Source organism: Syngnathus leptorhynchus, chromosome 19, assembly GCF_054491065.1.
Source record: "Syngnathus leptorhynchus isolate UIUO chromosome 19, UIUO_Slep, whole genome shotgun sequence".
Lineage (NCBI taxonomy): Eukaryota > Metazoa > Chordata > Actinopteri > Syngnathiformes > Syngnathidae > Syngnathus > Syngnathus leptorhynchus.
Window position 1 is genome coordinate 2,967,358 of NC_141213.1, and position 14,708 is coordinate 2,982,065.

Below are 14,708 nucleotides of genomic sequence, written 5' to 3' on the forward strand. Positions count from 1 at the left end.
GAGGTAGCAGGTGTGTGTGTGCGTGCGTACGCATTCGACGACATAACTGTTGCATTCTTTGGAGGGAAGTAACAATCGCAACCACACTTGGGTCAAATAAGGAGAAGCAAGATGGGCTTCTGCACACCAATTTCACACTCACTCCACACAATGCGCTGTGTTGACTAGTTGGAGCTGAAGTGAACTGAACTGAACCCAGTTTCTCGCTGCTGGCCACAATTTGGCCTGGACTAACCTCACTGGAGAATGTTCGGTAGGAGCCTGCAGTGAGCGGTTGTGTGGGCTTTTGCACCATCTGCTGGTTGGTGAACACACTGGGGAAAGAAGACAAAAAAATGGCATGAGCGTGTTTTGATACAATTGAAAATTGATGGCAATCATTCAAAAAACAAACAAAAATAAAACAGCATACTTTGCCGATCCTAATTGCTAACAGCATCCATCAAGACCTAATTTTCATTCCTCGATGCAGCACTTCACACAGCCCGATGTGTGGTTGAGGCACACCAAGGCCGATGTCAGCCGGCATTTTAAAAACAAGAACCCCGGCAAACTGGCCCTTCATAATAATAACAACACTGCAGGGTTCCCAGTCCAAAAGGCAGCACATCCCGTATTCCCTTTCATCTGTGCAGCGCCTCTGAGGCCCAGGGAGGGTGTTGAGGGTTCCATTTTTTTTTTTTTTTTTGCCGCCTCAGGGGTGAGTGCTTCTTTTCTTTGTCTGAGGACTTATTAGCAGCAAGGCAAGACGAGTGAGCGAGAGAGAGAGAGAGAGAGAGAGAGAGAGAGAGAGAGAGAGAGAGAGGGAATTGTGTGTGCTGACAATAGCTAGCATTGTCTCCCGTGCACAGCGCCACTGCATTTCACGTGAATGTGTGAAGTGGTGGGAAGAAGCGTACAAAGACCAACAGAAACAAAATGGTTACATAATCAAGTTAATGTGTGATCCTGAATAGAGATGTTCAAATGTACAGTATTGTAAAAACAAAACAAAAAAAACAGCGTTAGCAATCAAAGTGTCATTGCGCTAATTTTTACTGCCCCCTTGTGGCGACAAAGTAAACATGCAAATATGTGTGGCGCAATATCAAGGTATCATTTGTTTCAGCCCACTTTTAGGTTCCAGGCACATTGTGTTGTAAATTAGTCAATGTATAACCGAGTGAGCATGAAACATTCAAGTACAAATGTGCTCTTGGTGTTGGTCGAATAGGTCAAGCCAAAGCTTCTGAGAATCTTTAGATTTTTTTTTCCCCGTGGAAGAAGCTCAAAATTGTTCTCGTGTTCGTTCCGTATGATCTCACACAGCTTGCGAGGACTTTGGTCTTGCTTCTAAAGTCTTTCTGCGGAAGTGCTTCGGATCGACTCGTGGAGCGGAGTGACATTAGCAAAAGGTAAAGATGATTTATTAACCGACAAGTTTGCTTCAGGTATTCTGCGAATTAAAAAGCAGCCATTGTGTCATTCAAAGGTCAAGTGGAAAAATATGTTGACACGGAGCCGCTCCCTACATAGCGTCCACTCGTCGTACGACAAGCCGGTCCGGAGGGATGCCGAGGTTCTTAGTAGGACTGTGTCCGTGTCCGAGTTGGTCGAAAGGTACGAGAATCACTGTCCTGATGGGTTCATATAAATGGTTACTAGAAATATGACGTCACCAGATATCAAGCTTCAACTGAAGATGATTCTAAAGAGATCACTGACACAAAACCAAAGGTACCAGCAGCAGTTCAAAAGGTAACTTTTGCAACTTCGCTTTGAAACAGCTACTTCTGCATGAAATAAATGCCGAATTTTCCCGATTTAAGAAAACAGCAGTCACTCCGCCCAGGAATGGCCCACAGCAAAGGAAAACACCTCAGCGGGAGCCTCGGAAGAGCAGAGAAGACAAACGAGAACGCTCTTTGCCCGAGTCCAATTTAAGCCGCAGTAAGTCGACGGGGAGCCTCCAAAAAGACGCCAAGGTTTCTATCGAGGCCTTGAAGGCACAATTTGAGATGAGAAATAAGCCGGCAGATGAGACTTCTAAAAATGTCAAGACGGTGAGCAACAGACAGATCAATAAGTCCGCAAAGGAGCAGAAGGAGCAGAAGGCTCGCCATGCTCCGCTGCGTCCCGGCAAGAATGACGCAAAGGAAAGAATGGCGACACGTAAGGTAAAGAAACAAAAATTGGAAAAGGGAAATTTCAACAAACTACTTATGCACTGTGTCCATTCAAGATAACGACACAAACTCTGACAAAGAAAGACAAAAACATTGAGAAGGCTCCCGTCTCTAAAACCGGTGAGTACAAGACAAAATTCTCTTTTCCCACAGACGAAAGCAAAAGGGACTTGAATGAGCGTATTTCTTTTACAGAACTATAAAACCATAAACAACACAAACATTTCCACCCAGACTTTGCCCTTAGTTAACCTTTGCACTGATAAAAAAGCACTAAATTAATTGCACACCTCTTTGAATTGCTTCCTGGTCATATTAGGCACCGTGATAGGTTAACACTGATTAGCTAGCGTAATATCTAGTTTGGTCTGATTTTTATGGAGAAGTAGCCTGGTGCACATTTCCTCGATAGCTGACACTGTAGTGGGTGGTATGAATGAAAATAAGAGAGAGCAGTGATGCGACCATGGCAGAGTCCTCCAACACGGGACAGAAATAGTTGGCCTCTGAATAAGTGCGAGGGGGGCGTATGTGACGGTCAGCTGTCACTAGAGCGCCAGATAGCTCGTGACCACAGCACGGACACTAACAGGAAATAACTGGAAGAAAAACTGGCTGATTTTTAAGGAGCACCTGGTGAGTAGCGTGATTAGTTTCTCTTATGACCAGAATCATCGACTAGATCTTGCTAGCATGTTCCTGGAATGTAATAATATTAGCATAAATGCTAAAAAGTGATAGATAAATGTCAATTGTTATAAATGTTCTGTTTTGTGCCGTTTCGGATATGGAAAAACACGTTTTCTCGCTTGTCTCTGCTTCGTCAACAGTGACAGTTCTTGGTCAGTATGTGTGTCAGTGGAGTCAGGTGTCCCCTCACAAGTGGGATATTTTTAACTCTGACGCACAGCGGTTGCTACGAAAAAGCGCGAGGTAGCTAATAAAAATCATGACAGCACTAAAATCCGGACATCTTACGTCTGTCCGCAGATGTTAAAAGGAAGTCCGTGTCGGACTTCAGAGAAAACTCCTCGGCTGAAGAGAAGGAGAAACTGTACGTCTCCGTCAAAGCTTTATCTGCACTCTTTGACTCTCAGTCAAAGGTGGCAACTCAGGAACCGATTCAAGAAGTCAAACAGAAACCAGTAAAACAAGTGAAGGTAAGTTGGCGTTGCGCTTGAGCTTGAAACGGCATGTTTGTTGACTAAACACTTCAGCAATTTGGAGTGGCGGCCGAGAGTTTTTGGAAGCTTTGAGGTTCACCAAACTAACAGAAGGAATTTGGAAGCATCTCATTAACTGAAGCATGTTGGCCCACGTTGAAGCACGCCACCCTAAAAACCAACTATATCCCAAAAGTTGACCCCATCGCTTTGTCCTTATAAGATGGCGGAAGACACCCAGGTGAAGAGAGAAGACCACCTTCAGCAAGGACTAGAGACACAGTCCCAATTCTTCCCCTCCCAAATGTCCAAACAAAACCTTTACCAACAGCGTCAGAAATGTGAGCTGAGAAGACTCTTGAAGCACACTCATCCCGAGCTGAAGATGCTGGATGAGCTCGTAGACGAGGAGCTCGCTGAGGTGTTGAGTTCCGAGACCGAGTTGCCGGCCGATAAAACCGGATACGAGGGAGAGGTCCACTCCAGACGCCTGATATTTGAGAATTGTTCCCAGAGTGGCCAATTATCACCTTCCGCCCCAAAGATCTACACAACTGAAGAATTAGTCAAACAAGGCAATGTCGGTGAAATATTAGACCAAACAGTGGCTTCTAATCCCAATCCCAGTGGAGGGGAGGATGTCAAGACCATATATGTCCAGGGAACCAGAAGGATATTTGAAAATCCATATGTGGATACTTCCCAGTCTCACCCAGAAAAGGTTCAGCAGGATATAGTTTCTTCTCCTGCTGTTTCCGCTAACTTAGTCCAAGAACAAGGAAGGGAGACATGTGACCAGCAGAATATCCAGTACCTGGAGAGACCCAGTCCTATGAATTGGACAGAACAACCCAAAGGGTCTTGCGATTCTGGTCATAGCACATGGAAGGAAGATAATGATTTATCCAGTCACGAACACAAGGATAATATCAATACGAGGGCATCTCTGATGCAAAACAACCCATTCCTAGCTAAAAACATTCAACATTCCTATGCTAATACGGAAAAACCCAAACTAATAACAGAAGAAGACAATGCGGCCAAGGTTAAGAATAGAACCCATTTGTTTGAATCAATGCCATTTGACAAAATCAGACATCAGAACAAGGATGAAGTGGAGACAATGGTGGAGACACTCGAGGAATCCCTCGGCTTTCTTCATCGCTTGGATCTCATTCGTGCAGATGGTTTGATCATCGAAGTGAATGAAACCATGCGAGCCAAAAAGGCCAAATACACAAAATCAGCCAACGGAGTCCAGATCGATTACGACGAGGTGTCTGAGGGTAATTTTCAAAACTTTATTCTTCGCGTGCTACCGCGAACAAACCTTAAACCCCAGATCGCTTACCTAACGGAGGATTGCAATGGAGGCATTAGGAACACATTGGTTAAGGTACCAGTGCATCCGAATCAGTTCACGGCGAACCAGGACACAGAATGTAACACGGCCAATGTGGTTCAACTTGTGGAAGACATTTTGAATCAAGACAACTCCTTGAGGAGAGGAGTAATCATCCAAGAGATTGCTGGAAAATCCGCAGACATTGTCGTGTACTCCCTCAACAAATATTCAGATGACGAAGACGTCCGACGATATTGTCCTCAAGAGCTTCCCGTAGAAAGAAAATCACCCTTAAATTCTCCAGACAACTCCTTTCAAGGATCTGACAACCCGGAAGTGAGAATGAAGGGAAATGTGAAACTATTTAAGAGTTGTATCGAAAAGGGCGAACTGGAGTATTTGAAAAGTCTTCAAGAGAAATCGATAGTTGAAGACCAGAAGTCGGACATTGCTCCTGAAGAGAAAGTTGATCATGGAGAGGAGTGGGTACCAGTGGATGTAAAGAGATTGAGAAACATTTTCTCTGAGGATCAAACGCAAAGCCAGTCCAATCCAATTGTCGATAAAGATCATCCCCGTTCAAACATGTCAGAGTCTTGTGCAAGACAAAATGTGACCCAGGAGAATGACATTCAAACTGAAAGACATGACAGAAGCCAAGTTCAAGAAGAATCACTGGATCAAATGAAGAAACAGCGCACTGACCGAGTCGTCCAATCTGATAACGAAGAAACAGGTTTGAGGATCCAGTCAGTACCAGATACTAAACAAGAAACAAAGTGCTCCAACCAAATTGTTCCAGAGGAAATCCACACAGCTGCAGGCAGTAAAAACAAAAATATGACAGAAGAGCTCCCGGTGCAACACTTCCAAGCCGCTGTGGTTTCTCCAGCGAGTGAAGAAACACAGCATGAAGAAGAGGAAATTGTTTTTCAGGGTAAGCTTAAAGCAGCATTGGAGTCCTTAGAGCGCTCTAACATTAATGTCACTCAAGGAGATTTCAAAGCAGCTATGATCTACCGTAACTCCTCCAAACCTCCCAAAGAAAGGGTGAAAAATACAGCTCAAGTTTCCCATGGTGAGGCCATCAACCAAGATCTTTGTGTAACAACATCTCAAACTCAACTGAGTCCAAATACGGTCACAGAAGCGCAAATAAGTGCTGCGGCTAAAACGTCAGCCCTACAAAAAAATCCAAGGCCCGTTGGACCAAAACCAGCCATCCCTCCAAAACCACAACACTTGAAACAGCAAAATAACCAATCAGCAAACATTGAAAACTCCTCAACAGAAATTGACAGATCGAAAATAAATCCGGCTACAGAGTCAGGACATGATGTAGGATCACAAAAGCCTCAGGAAATCCCCGCAAATCACAAACTCCATGACTCGCATACCGCAGTGGAAAAATGTGACAAAAACGACCAAGGAGGAGAGAAAGATGAAATAGAGGACGCCCATATCAATTTCAAAGAGGCGTGCAAAAAATTCGGGGATTCGAACGATCGTCCCAAAAAGCCCGTGAAACCAAAACGAGTGAAAATAGCTCAACCCGACAACAAAATATCAGCACAAGTTGAGTTGAGGGCAAAGAAGGGAAGGACGGAGACGGACCACGAACGGCGTCAACGTCTGTCCGTCCACATGGATGAGATCATGCGAGGCAACATGGGGACCGCCATGGAGATTTTCGACAACTTGCGAAAGCAGGAGGAGCTGCGGGGTATCCTCAGTCGAGTGGAAGAGATCCAAGAGGACACCAGCGAGGTTGACGTGAGGTCCCTCAGGAAAGTCTTTGAGAATGTCCCAGACTGGGTCGTCCCCACAAACAAAAAGAAACCGAGGCAAGAGAAAGCAGAACGCAAAGAAGAGACCACGACATTAGCAACCGGGACTAAGTCCTCAATGGCGAACGTTTTTGGAGATCTTGAACGAGCCAGTGAGGACATCATGACTCTCAAAGAACAAACATTAGCACGGCTTGTTGACATCGAGGAAGCCATCAAGAAGGCCCTTTATTCTGTCTCGACTTTAAGATCAGACTCGGATATCGCCGGTCTATCGTGCCTGTTCAAGGAGTCGTTGGGAAGTGTTCAAGGATCTCCAGCGTCTGGGAACATTAGCAAAACAGAATCCGTGCAGGAGAAAGAAGACCTTTCACCAGGTGGCCAAGATGCTGCAAAAACTTCAAAGCACAGAGAAGGTCCTGCTTTTATCTCCATCCAGTCAGCGGCTAGAAGGTCAGATCAAGCAGAAGCTACAAGCTGTCCAACTTGTCAGCACAGCCCGGAGAAATTCTGCTCAACCAAAGTCGTTCAATGCAACAGTCCTCAGAGAGAGATTAGCGTACTCCAGGTTCAAACAAGGACCTGGAGCGGAGCAGAGTCTTAGGAACCAAGACAGAAAACTACAAGATGTGATTTTTAGTTGCAGATTTTTTTATTTGGATTTGGTTTTTTGTTTTGGATAAATACACGTGATTGATTTTCAACTACCTGTCTGACTTGTCTCATCAGTTCCACCTGAGTCACCAAGAGATATGCTCGGCCTGTTTGAAGCCAGTTTATCCGATGGAAAAAATGAGCACGGACAAATATGTATTTCACAAACGTTGCTTCTGCTGTAAAAAGTGCAAGAAAACACTGAGGTGAGACATCTAGAATGATTGCAAAAATATATTTCATGCAAAAAAAGATCTTGATAATAACTATAAAATGATTTTACAATGAGGGATAGATATTGATTTAATTTTCTTAAATTATTATGGGATAAATGTTTTCTTATGATGATCAGAACTTCTTCCAAATTAAAATCAATTGATTATTCTACATATGCAATCATCTAAAAATGTTGTAATGCAATGGCCTAACATGACAATGCAACTACCACACAAAAACAGACAGAACTATATTGTGTTAAATAACAACACAACTTTATTGATAGAGCGCTTTTAAACAATCATTACAGTGACAGTTAAAACAAAATTATTAACCTATAAAAAAAAATAAAAATAAAAAGAGCTAGTCGTGCAAATTTCAACTACAATATTACCTCACAAATATCAACCAGTATTTTTATGTTCTGTGTGTGTAAAAATATCTCCATTATATTCCATAATTACCTTTTCCAATGGCGTTCCTCTTGATTTGACCAAATGATCACTATGGCCAGCCGTGTTTTTTTTTTTTTTCGTCCCATAACCGGCCACGTGTGCTCAATTCCCAGCATGATCAATTACGCTCCTTTACACGGAGAATTCTACTGCGTGTTCCATTACCGACAACTGTTCCAAAAGAAAGGGAATTACGACGAGGGCTTCGGATACACTCAGCACAAGGACCGATGGTTGCTCAAGACCTCACGTGACGATTCACAGGCTTAGATGATCATCCTTGGGTGAGTCAACATGCACAATGATTCTTATTGGTTAATCATCATTAATGAATTTCTTCTTTGTGTTCTTCTCAGTGGATGGTGACTATGACAACGCACTAAATCCAGAAGCTGTGCTGGAGTTGCCATAATAGGATATTGTTTATTTTTAATTAGCTGTTTTCATTTACTAAACAAATTAACTTGATTTAAAGACCTAATGTCTGTTTTTTTCCGTTTTGAATCATAAAAGAAGGAAAAACATATTAGTCTGGCTGTTTTTTTCCCCTCTCCAACTATTCCGATGAGATTGATACGTTTATGTTATTTTAACACCAATCTCCCATGCCATTTTTTTTTAATTTTTAATCCAAACTGGTTCAATGCATAAATATAACTAACAGTAGAGCGACACTGCCCTCTGGCGGACAATCTCTATAAATATAATAGTAACAGGTATTTCCATTAAATGCTGGATCACAAAAGTTTTAGATATTATTATGCCTCGTTCTACACGTCTAAAGGTTATCAGGCGTTTACATAGCTTGCTGAAGAACTGAAAAACCAGTTAGCGAGCATGAGGGCTACAACAACCTAATGTTGTGACAGTTCAGTTCCCCAAACATTACTCTTAGTCAAAACAAATAAATGACACATACAGTAATATCAACAAGTTTAATGCACAAGTTGACCCCCCCCCCAAAAAAAAAAATATGGTGAAAAGAAATAAGAAGCAACTGTCAAAAAATTCCAACCTGATGAGTAAATTTAACTGAGATGCGTTTCAAATAAGCAGGAAGGTAAACTGGATGAAGAGACACGAGATCACCGACGCTTGGATATAAATTCAGACGTCTGCATTCTAAGCTACATTTTTGCACATTGCCTTCCTTTACATTTTAAAATAACCACAAGATTGATTTGTCACCACAATACAAAACGATGACAATTTTAACACCCTCGAAATACATTTAAACTGAAAATGTGTATAAAAAAATAACTTCAAGCAAAGTTTACTTTGAAATGCAGTGAAAACTAAATTCTAACCTTATGGTAATGATAACAACAGAAATGGATCTGACCAACCTGTGGTAGATTTATGTAGGTTATAAAAAGATGCTAAAATATTTTTGGTAAGTTATCATTTTGCAGTATTTCGGAAAAGAAAAAAAAATAGTCGTAAAAGCCCTTAACCACTCACTTAAATCACATACACACGTTCAAATATTATTATTTTTTTTTGTCCGTTACAGTCTTGAGCTCAAAAGTCACAATATCAGTCATAAGAGTATGTTGCAGCAGGGTTTGGAATACGTAGAGGAGCCAGTCCAAAAATATTAGAAACACTATTAGTTCAAATACATCTATGAAGGCAAAATCATGATTGTGACCAATAATTCAGGACACATATTTGGATACTCTTTGATGTAGTAATTTACCATGAAACAAAATTCTGTCATCTCTTCACACTTTGAAAAAAAAAAAAAAAAAAACCACTGAGGAAAAATTGAACTGAAGAATGTGTGCTTGTGTTTAATAATTTCCCCAAATGAGCTTGTAAGAAGCGTAAAATGCAGCTACGCTCAGGCTACATTTGTAAAAAAAAAAAAAAAAGTGAACAGTATTTCTCTTCATGCGTCTTGACTCTGCTGGACATCGGAGCTGTCACGCTCATGGTTGCTACAGGGCAGGTTTGGAGGCACACGGGCTGTTAGAACCAAAAAGATCACATGGCGACAAAGTAGAAAAAAACAAAAAAAACAAAGTAAGTTTCCAGAAACCAATGAACACATACATCAGTTTGTATTCACTTGTGGTGCAACTAAGAGCAAGGCTGAGCACTAGCGGAGCTAGGATGTTTTTCGAGGGGTGGTGGTGGTGGTGGGGGGGGGGGGGGGCAAGATATGAGTGTTTATTTATTTTTTTTTATTTTTTTTTAAACAAACCAAAGAATTCTTCAGAAACCATTTATAAAGATTTCTAATATGTTCCTTTCAGGGAATGGGTGACAATACCCGGAAAATACCCAGAAATTTGGCCTGGCACTTTGGGGTGGGGGGGTTCAAGCATATTTCAGGGGGGGAGGGCAATGCCCGCCGCGGCCCTCTCTCTAGCTCCGCCAGTGGGGCAAAGGTTTATCTGGAGGAAAAAAAAAGGCAAACTGGTATTCAATTAGACAGGCATGTTCTCAGAATGCGCCTCTGTGCAGCTCACAAGGCCTTCTTGTGGACGGGGCTGGGGTGGGGGAGACTGCGAATAAGGGGGCGGGGCCTCGCTGGAACTACCGGAGTCGCCTCCTTCTGAGATGAGAGGCGTGCGATTGGAGGGTTGAGGCGCGTCGGCCTCGGCGGCGTGAGCGCACTCGCTGTAGGGAGGCGGTTTCAGATCGTCCTCTGAAAAAGGAAAGCAATTGAGATGAAAAGCCAGGTAGATGTTGCGTCATCAGTTGCGTGCGTGCGTGCGTGCTACCTCCGGAGACGGCGGCATCATATGGCGGTGGCATGTCCAGATGGGAGAAGGATGGAGCAGGTGGTAGCGCCGTGGAGGGCTCTTCTTGTGACAGGTCATCAGGTACGCCATACCAACTTGGCCAGAGTGAGGTTTGCTTCAGAGGGAGAGAAGACAACCAAAAAGTCAATGACATCCATTTTACTATTCATAAGTTCAACACCGCTCAACGCATGCAAATACAATGAGAATAGAGGGGGGGGGGGGGGTACTGGTTTTACTGGAAACATTGTGTTCTTTTTTTTTTTTGCTTTGCTTCAGGCTAGCAACCTTGACACGCTAGCATTACATTATTTGCCGTGATGGTTATGAAGGAAAGAAAAGTAACAAATATCGACATTTGATTCACAAAGTTTGGCATCTGCAAAAAAAAAAAAAGAAAGAAAAATGCTGAAAATATCACTGACTGGGATCTTTAGTCATAACGAATGCAATGTGGGCGAAATGTTAAGACAAACAGGAAATGCCTTCAATGAGTCACACGTAACGGTCGCTATTTGACGGTGTTCCTCAGAGTGATTGTGCTAAGAAGCACGTCACTGCTCCTGAACTTTAGGCCCCCCAAAAAACCAAAAATTTGGGACTTACACTCTGTCGTTCGCACATTTGATGGAGGTACGCTCTCCCTCCAACGATGACTATCTGGGCATTGCGGGGGTTGCTCAGGTATGCAGCCAGTTGCCTTTGTCTCGAGCGGTACCAGCACACGTAGAAGAAGATCTTGATGATGATGAACACTATGACCACTCTGGAATGATAAGTAGGGTCACAAAAATTCACCCTCCCCCCCAAAAAAATCCTAATTATTTATGCTGATATTAATAATTATACGCACATATACCAGTACAACTCCATTTTGGTGGGACTTCAATCACTGGGTGCTGGCTTTCATTGCTGTTAGGACAAATAAGAGATTTTATTTTGTCAGTCTTACAAAGTAAAAAAAAAAAATACAAATAATCATGTCATAATTTAAATGGTGATTGCATATGAAAGTTAGTTTAGAGACGTGTTATCAGAAATTATTCTTCGGGACGTCGGACAGATTCGGACCGCAGTTTGGACACCCTGATTCACTAACGCACAAAAAAACGGAATCAAAGCCAATTGCTCTCGAACGCACCACGCGTTCTATACTCATTTCTATTCATCACATGCATTACTTTTAAATAATAATAATAATAATTACAAAAATTCAGCGTTGACACGAATCACTAAACACAGCTGTTGGAAACGACAAAATAGCAGCCCAAGCTATCTGACATCAAACTTTTCCTCAAACTAACAAAATATGAAGGACTTACTTTAATGCAGCGCCATGAACGTACACAACACGATTAGTTTAGCCGCCGAGGTCGATCATTGCCTGCTTCTTATGCGTTGATGAGATGCCAGAGAAGCTCCAGAGAGGAGCCGAAGCTCACAAAGCAGGCCACAAACACTGACAGCCGCTTCCGTTTACCAAAGCATTCCACAGAAAAAAAGCACCTGGAAATCATCTAATATGCAAGCGTTTCTAATGCAATACCGAGAAAGCAATTGGTACTTACTAGGTAAAATGTGTAAATTAGAATAAGGGGAAAAAAGTAACGCGTCTCGTAGTTTGGTTTAGCATTGTGTAGAACCAGCACATCCCAGTGACTACTTTCGACACCGCCCACTCTAGTGGGCGGGGTTTCATTTGTTGCCTTCAGGGATAATCGGAAATTGCTGGATTCAACCACAGTCATGCGTGTGAATAATTAGATTTTAAGATGAAAACAAAGTCGGCTTTTTCTTCTAAGTGTACAAATAACTTTTGTCAGTAATAATTGTTCAAACTTACGCCGTGGCGATAGAGTCACGCGAGGCGGAATGACTTTCTCCAGCATGATTTCAAGATTAGTTCTAACATTCACGAGGGGTCTCAGAATGCCACATATGGTCGATGGATAAAGAAATAATGTACAGATGCCAATAATAAATTGCATGAAACTTCAATTAAATTATAGCAATAATTTGGACGGAATTGCACTACAGTAATCGATTCAGAACACCGAGTTAAACCTTTACAATTATAGAAGCCAATCAGGTTTTTAGTCAACGCTTTGTCGCCGTCTTGTGGCCATTATTGGGAAAACAACAATCTCAGGCTCGAAAAAGTGTACCCCCAAAAGAAAGATATTGCTTTTCCCTAAGTTTAAATCATGTAATTGTTGATGTTCGATGCAAACACTTTTAATCAGTAAAGCAATGTCAGTTTTGTATCCTCAGCTGTTTTCACATTTTTATCACATACAAAATACACAAAGACACGATCAAATAAAAGCCAGTCAAATATCTTCACTAAATCGTCCGGTCATTTTGTTGTTTGATTTTGTTTTTATCTGTTATCTTCTACAATGATGGTCCGCCTTGGGTATGTGTCTACATCCACAAATATGTAGCGGAACTCATATTTCCCAGTTTCAGGATTCTGTAAAAAAAAAAGAACATTTATTTTCTTTATGACATCATTGATTTCAAAATTCAAATGTGGCCTTACAAATACTATAGCAGTATTTATAATTTGACCTGCTGATATCATGGATTCATGCATGACATTGAAATGTACTCTTGTTGACCAAATGAGTAATACAAACCTCTTTTGACTCAGAGTGCACTGTGCCTTTAAGACCCGGTTCGGATCCCTCAATGTAAAACTTCAGTCTCATGTGCTTGAGTCCATCCTTCAGATACTCCATATGACTAAAGCAGAAAAACATAAACTGGCTTAAGTCATTCACATGTTTTGTTTGGCACAGGATTCTGCTTTCATATTCCCAACCTGATCTGTTGCCTTCTCCCCCGACGAGTCGTCTCACCGTAACACTTGATTGGTTCCCCGAATGCACCGATGACCTGTATTTCAAAACAGCAACAATTAAGATGATCCATAAAGTATAACTTTACATGTAAAGAACCACAAATGTGCCGTGTTCCCTACCTCTGGGTCTAATCTGATTTTGTTGAATGCTTTTCCATAGACTTTATTTGGACTGGAGGAAGAAAACAGTTCCTGGAAGACCACGTACAGAAGACCACCTGTACCACGCGTAAAAAATTGCATCATTAAATAAGTCTGAATAAAAAAGTGAGCTGCTAAGCATTTGTTTATGACCAACTCCTGGAAGACCACGTACAGAAGACCACCTGTACCACGCGTAAAAAATTGCATCATTAAATAAGTCTGAATAAAAAAGTGAGCTGCTAAGCATTTGTTTATGACCAACTCTCAAGAATGCATTGTTTGTTCTACCTGTCACTCCAAGGCCGATGAGAACAACAATCAAATAGGTGAAATCTCGGCCAGCCTCTTTCACTATAAAACATTTGAAAACAAAAACGTTATTTTAAAAATGCAATTTCAAGTTGCAACAACCATCTTGTTTTCTAGAGAACGTGTCAAAAATGCAATGTTTACCTTTGCGTGTAGCTGACATCTTTGGGCTGCCACTTTGGTATTTGTAGAGCGATTTGTGTCCATCATCTCGCTCCTCGTTTTTATTTCTCGCTCTGAAGTCAAGACTAATACCTCTGCGCGATTGCAGAATACAGCACAGAGTGTGACAGTTACACGCAGGAGGTTCGAGCCTCCCGTGGAAGGTCAATCTCGAAAAAGCTGAGTCTGCTCTGTGCGTGTGGGGGAACAAATTGCCCGATGTCAATCTGCACGTCTGCGTCGCGGTTGGCTTTAAATTTCGATGCAGGATTTTTAATATCTGCATATACGCCATTACTATTTAGTTTCTTAACATAAACAATGTACACGAAACGCTCCTATGTCAATTGAACGTATTTAAAAAAACACTAGTGCGCCAGGAACTATTGCCGTACTAATCCCGGCTCATACATTATACGTCACACGCTAGGAATCATGGGAAGTGAAGTCCTAATGAATAAATACGGTGATATTCTTTTGTTCTCCTTAAAACAAATCTGGGGAAAAATATATATATATATTCTGCATTGACTAAATTGACAACTCATCACAATTAACCAGTAAACATTTGTTTATTGAAATATTCTTTCCAGCATTTTCTTTATATTATGAAATCAGTATGGAAAAGCCTCTCTTAAATAAAAGCACCATGTAATGACAAAGAGTGACAAACTAAGGAATTATAATGCCCGGAC

The 14,708-nt window shown here is 41.8% G+C and overlaps 4 protein-coding genes across 5 annotated transcripts in view; 1 reads left to right on the forward strand and 3 right to left on the reverse strand.

Moving 5' to 3' along the window:
- csrnp1b (cysteine-serine-rich nuclear protein 1b) overlaps positions 1-8,055 on the reverse strand; it is a 53,143-nt gene extending 45,088 nt beyond the window's left edge. Inside the window, exons 1-2 of the mRNA XM_085938981.1 lie at positions 7,795-8,055; positions 236-314 (exon numbers count right to left, since the gene is read on the reverse strand). Coding sequence (XP_085795107.1) covers positions 236-314; positions 7,795-7,901 — 186 coding nt within the window. The 5' untranslated portion in view covers positions 7,902-8,055. The remainder of the gene's footprint in view (positions 1-235; positions 315-7,794) is intronic.
- Positions 1,487-8,289, forward strand: LOC147041658 (xin actin-binding repeat-containing protein 1-like). The gene is made up of 8 exons (XM_085938980.1): positions 1,487-1,599; positions 1,662-1,737; positions 1,809-2,156; positions 2,222-2,285; positions 3,156-3,325; positions 3,552-7,320; positions 7,899-8,069; positions 8,142-8,289. The coding sequence occupies exons 1-6, from the start codon at positions 1,487-1,489 to the stop codon at positions 7,062-7,064; spliced, it is 4,284 nt and encodes a 1,427-aa protein (XP_085795106.1). The 3' UTR covers positions 7,065-7,320; positions 7,899-8,069; positions 8,142-8,289.
- A 986-nt stretch (positions 8,290-9,275) lies between these two features.
- Positions 9,276-12,226, reverse strand: LOC147041659 (uncharacterized). Of its 2 annotated transcripts, XM_085939612.1 has the most exons (6): positions 11,858-12,226; positions 11,389-11,447; positions 11,142-11,301; positions 10,515-10,650; positions 10,331-10,438; positions 9,276-9,753 (listed from the first exon to the last, which is right to left on the reverse strand). In XM_085939612.1, exons 2-6 carry the CDS (start codon positions 11,406-11,408, stop codon positions 9,677-9,679), a joined length of 501 nt encoding a protein of 166 aa, XP_085795738.1. In that variant the 5' UTR covers positions 11,409-11,447; positions 11,858-12,226; the 3' UTR covers positions 9,276-9,676. The 2 variants fall into 2 exon arrangements, with proteins under 2 accessions (XP_085795738.1, XP_085795737.1); XM_085939611.1 differs by lacking the exon at positions 9,276-9,753 and having other exon boundaries at positions 9,961-10,438.
- Positions 12,227-12,371: 145 nt separating this feature from the next.
- On the reverse strand, positions 12,372-14,432 carry timm21 (translocase of inner mitochondrial membrane 21). Its single transcript, XM_085939610.1, has 6 exons — positions 13,996-14,432; positions 13,831-13,893; positions 13,519-13,616; positions 13,360-13,433; positions 13,175-13,280; positions 12,372-13,008 (listed from the first exon to the last, which is right to left on the reverse strand). The coding sequence occupies exons 1-6, from the start codon at positions 14,306-14,308 to the stop codon at positions 12,916-12,918; spliced, it is 747 nt and encodes a 248-aa protein (XP_085795736.1). The 5' UTR covers positions 14,309-14,432; the 3' UTR covers positions 12,372-12,915.
- Between the last annotated feature and the right edge of the window lie 276 nt (positions 14,433-14,708).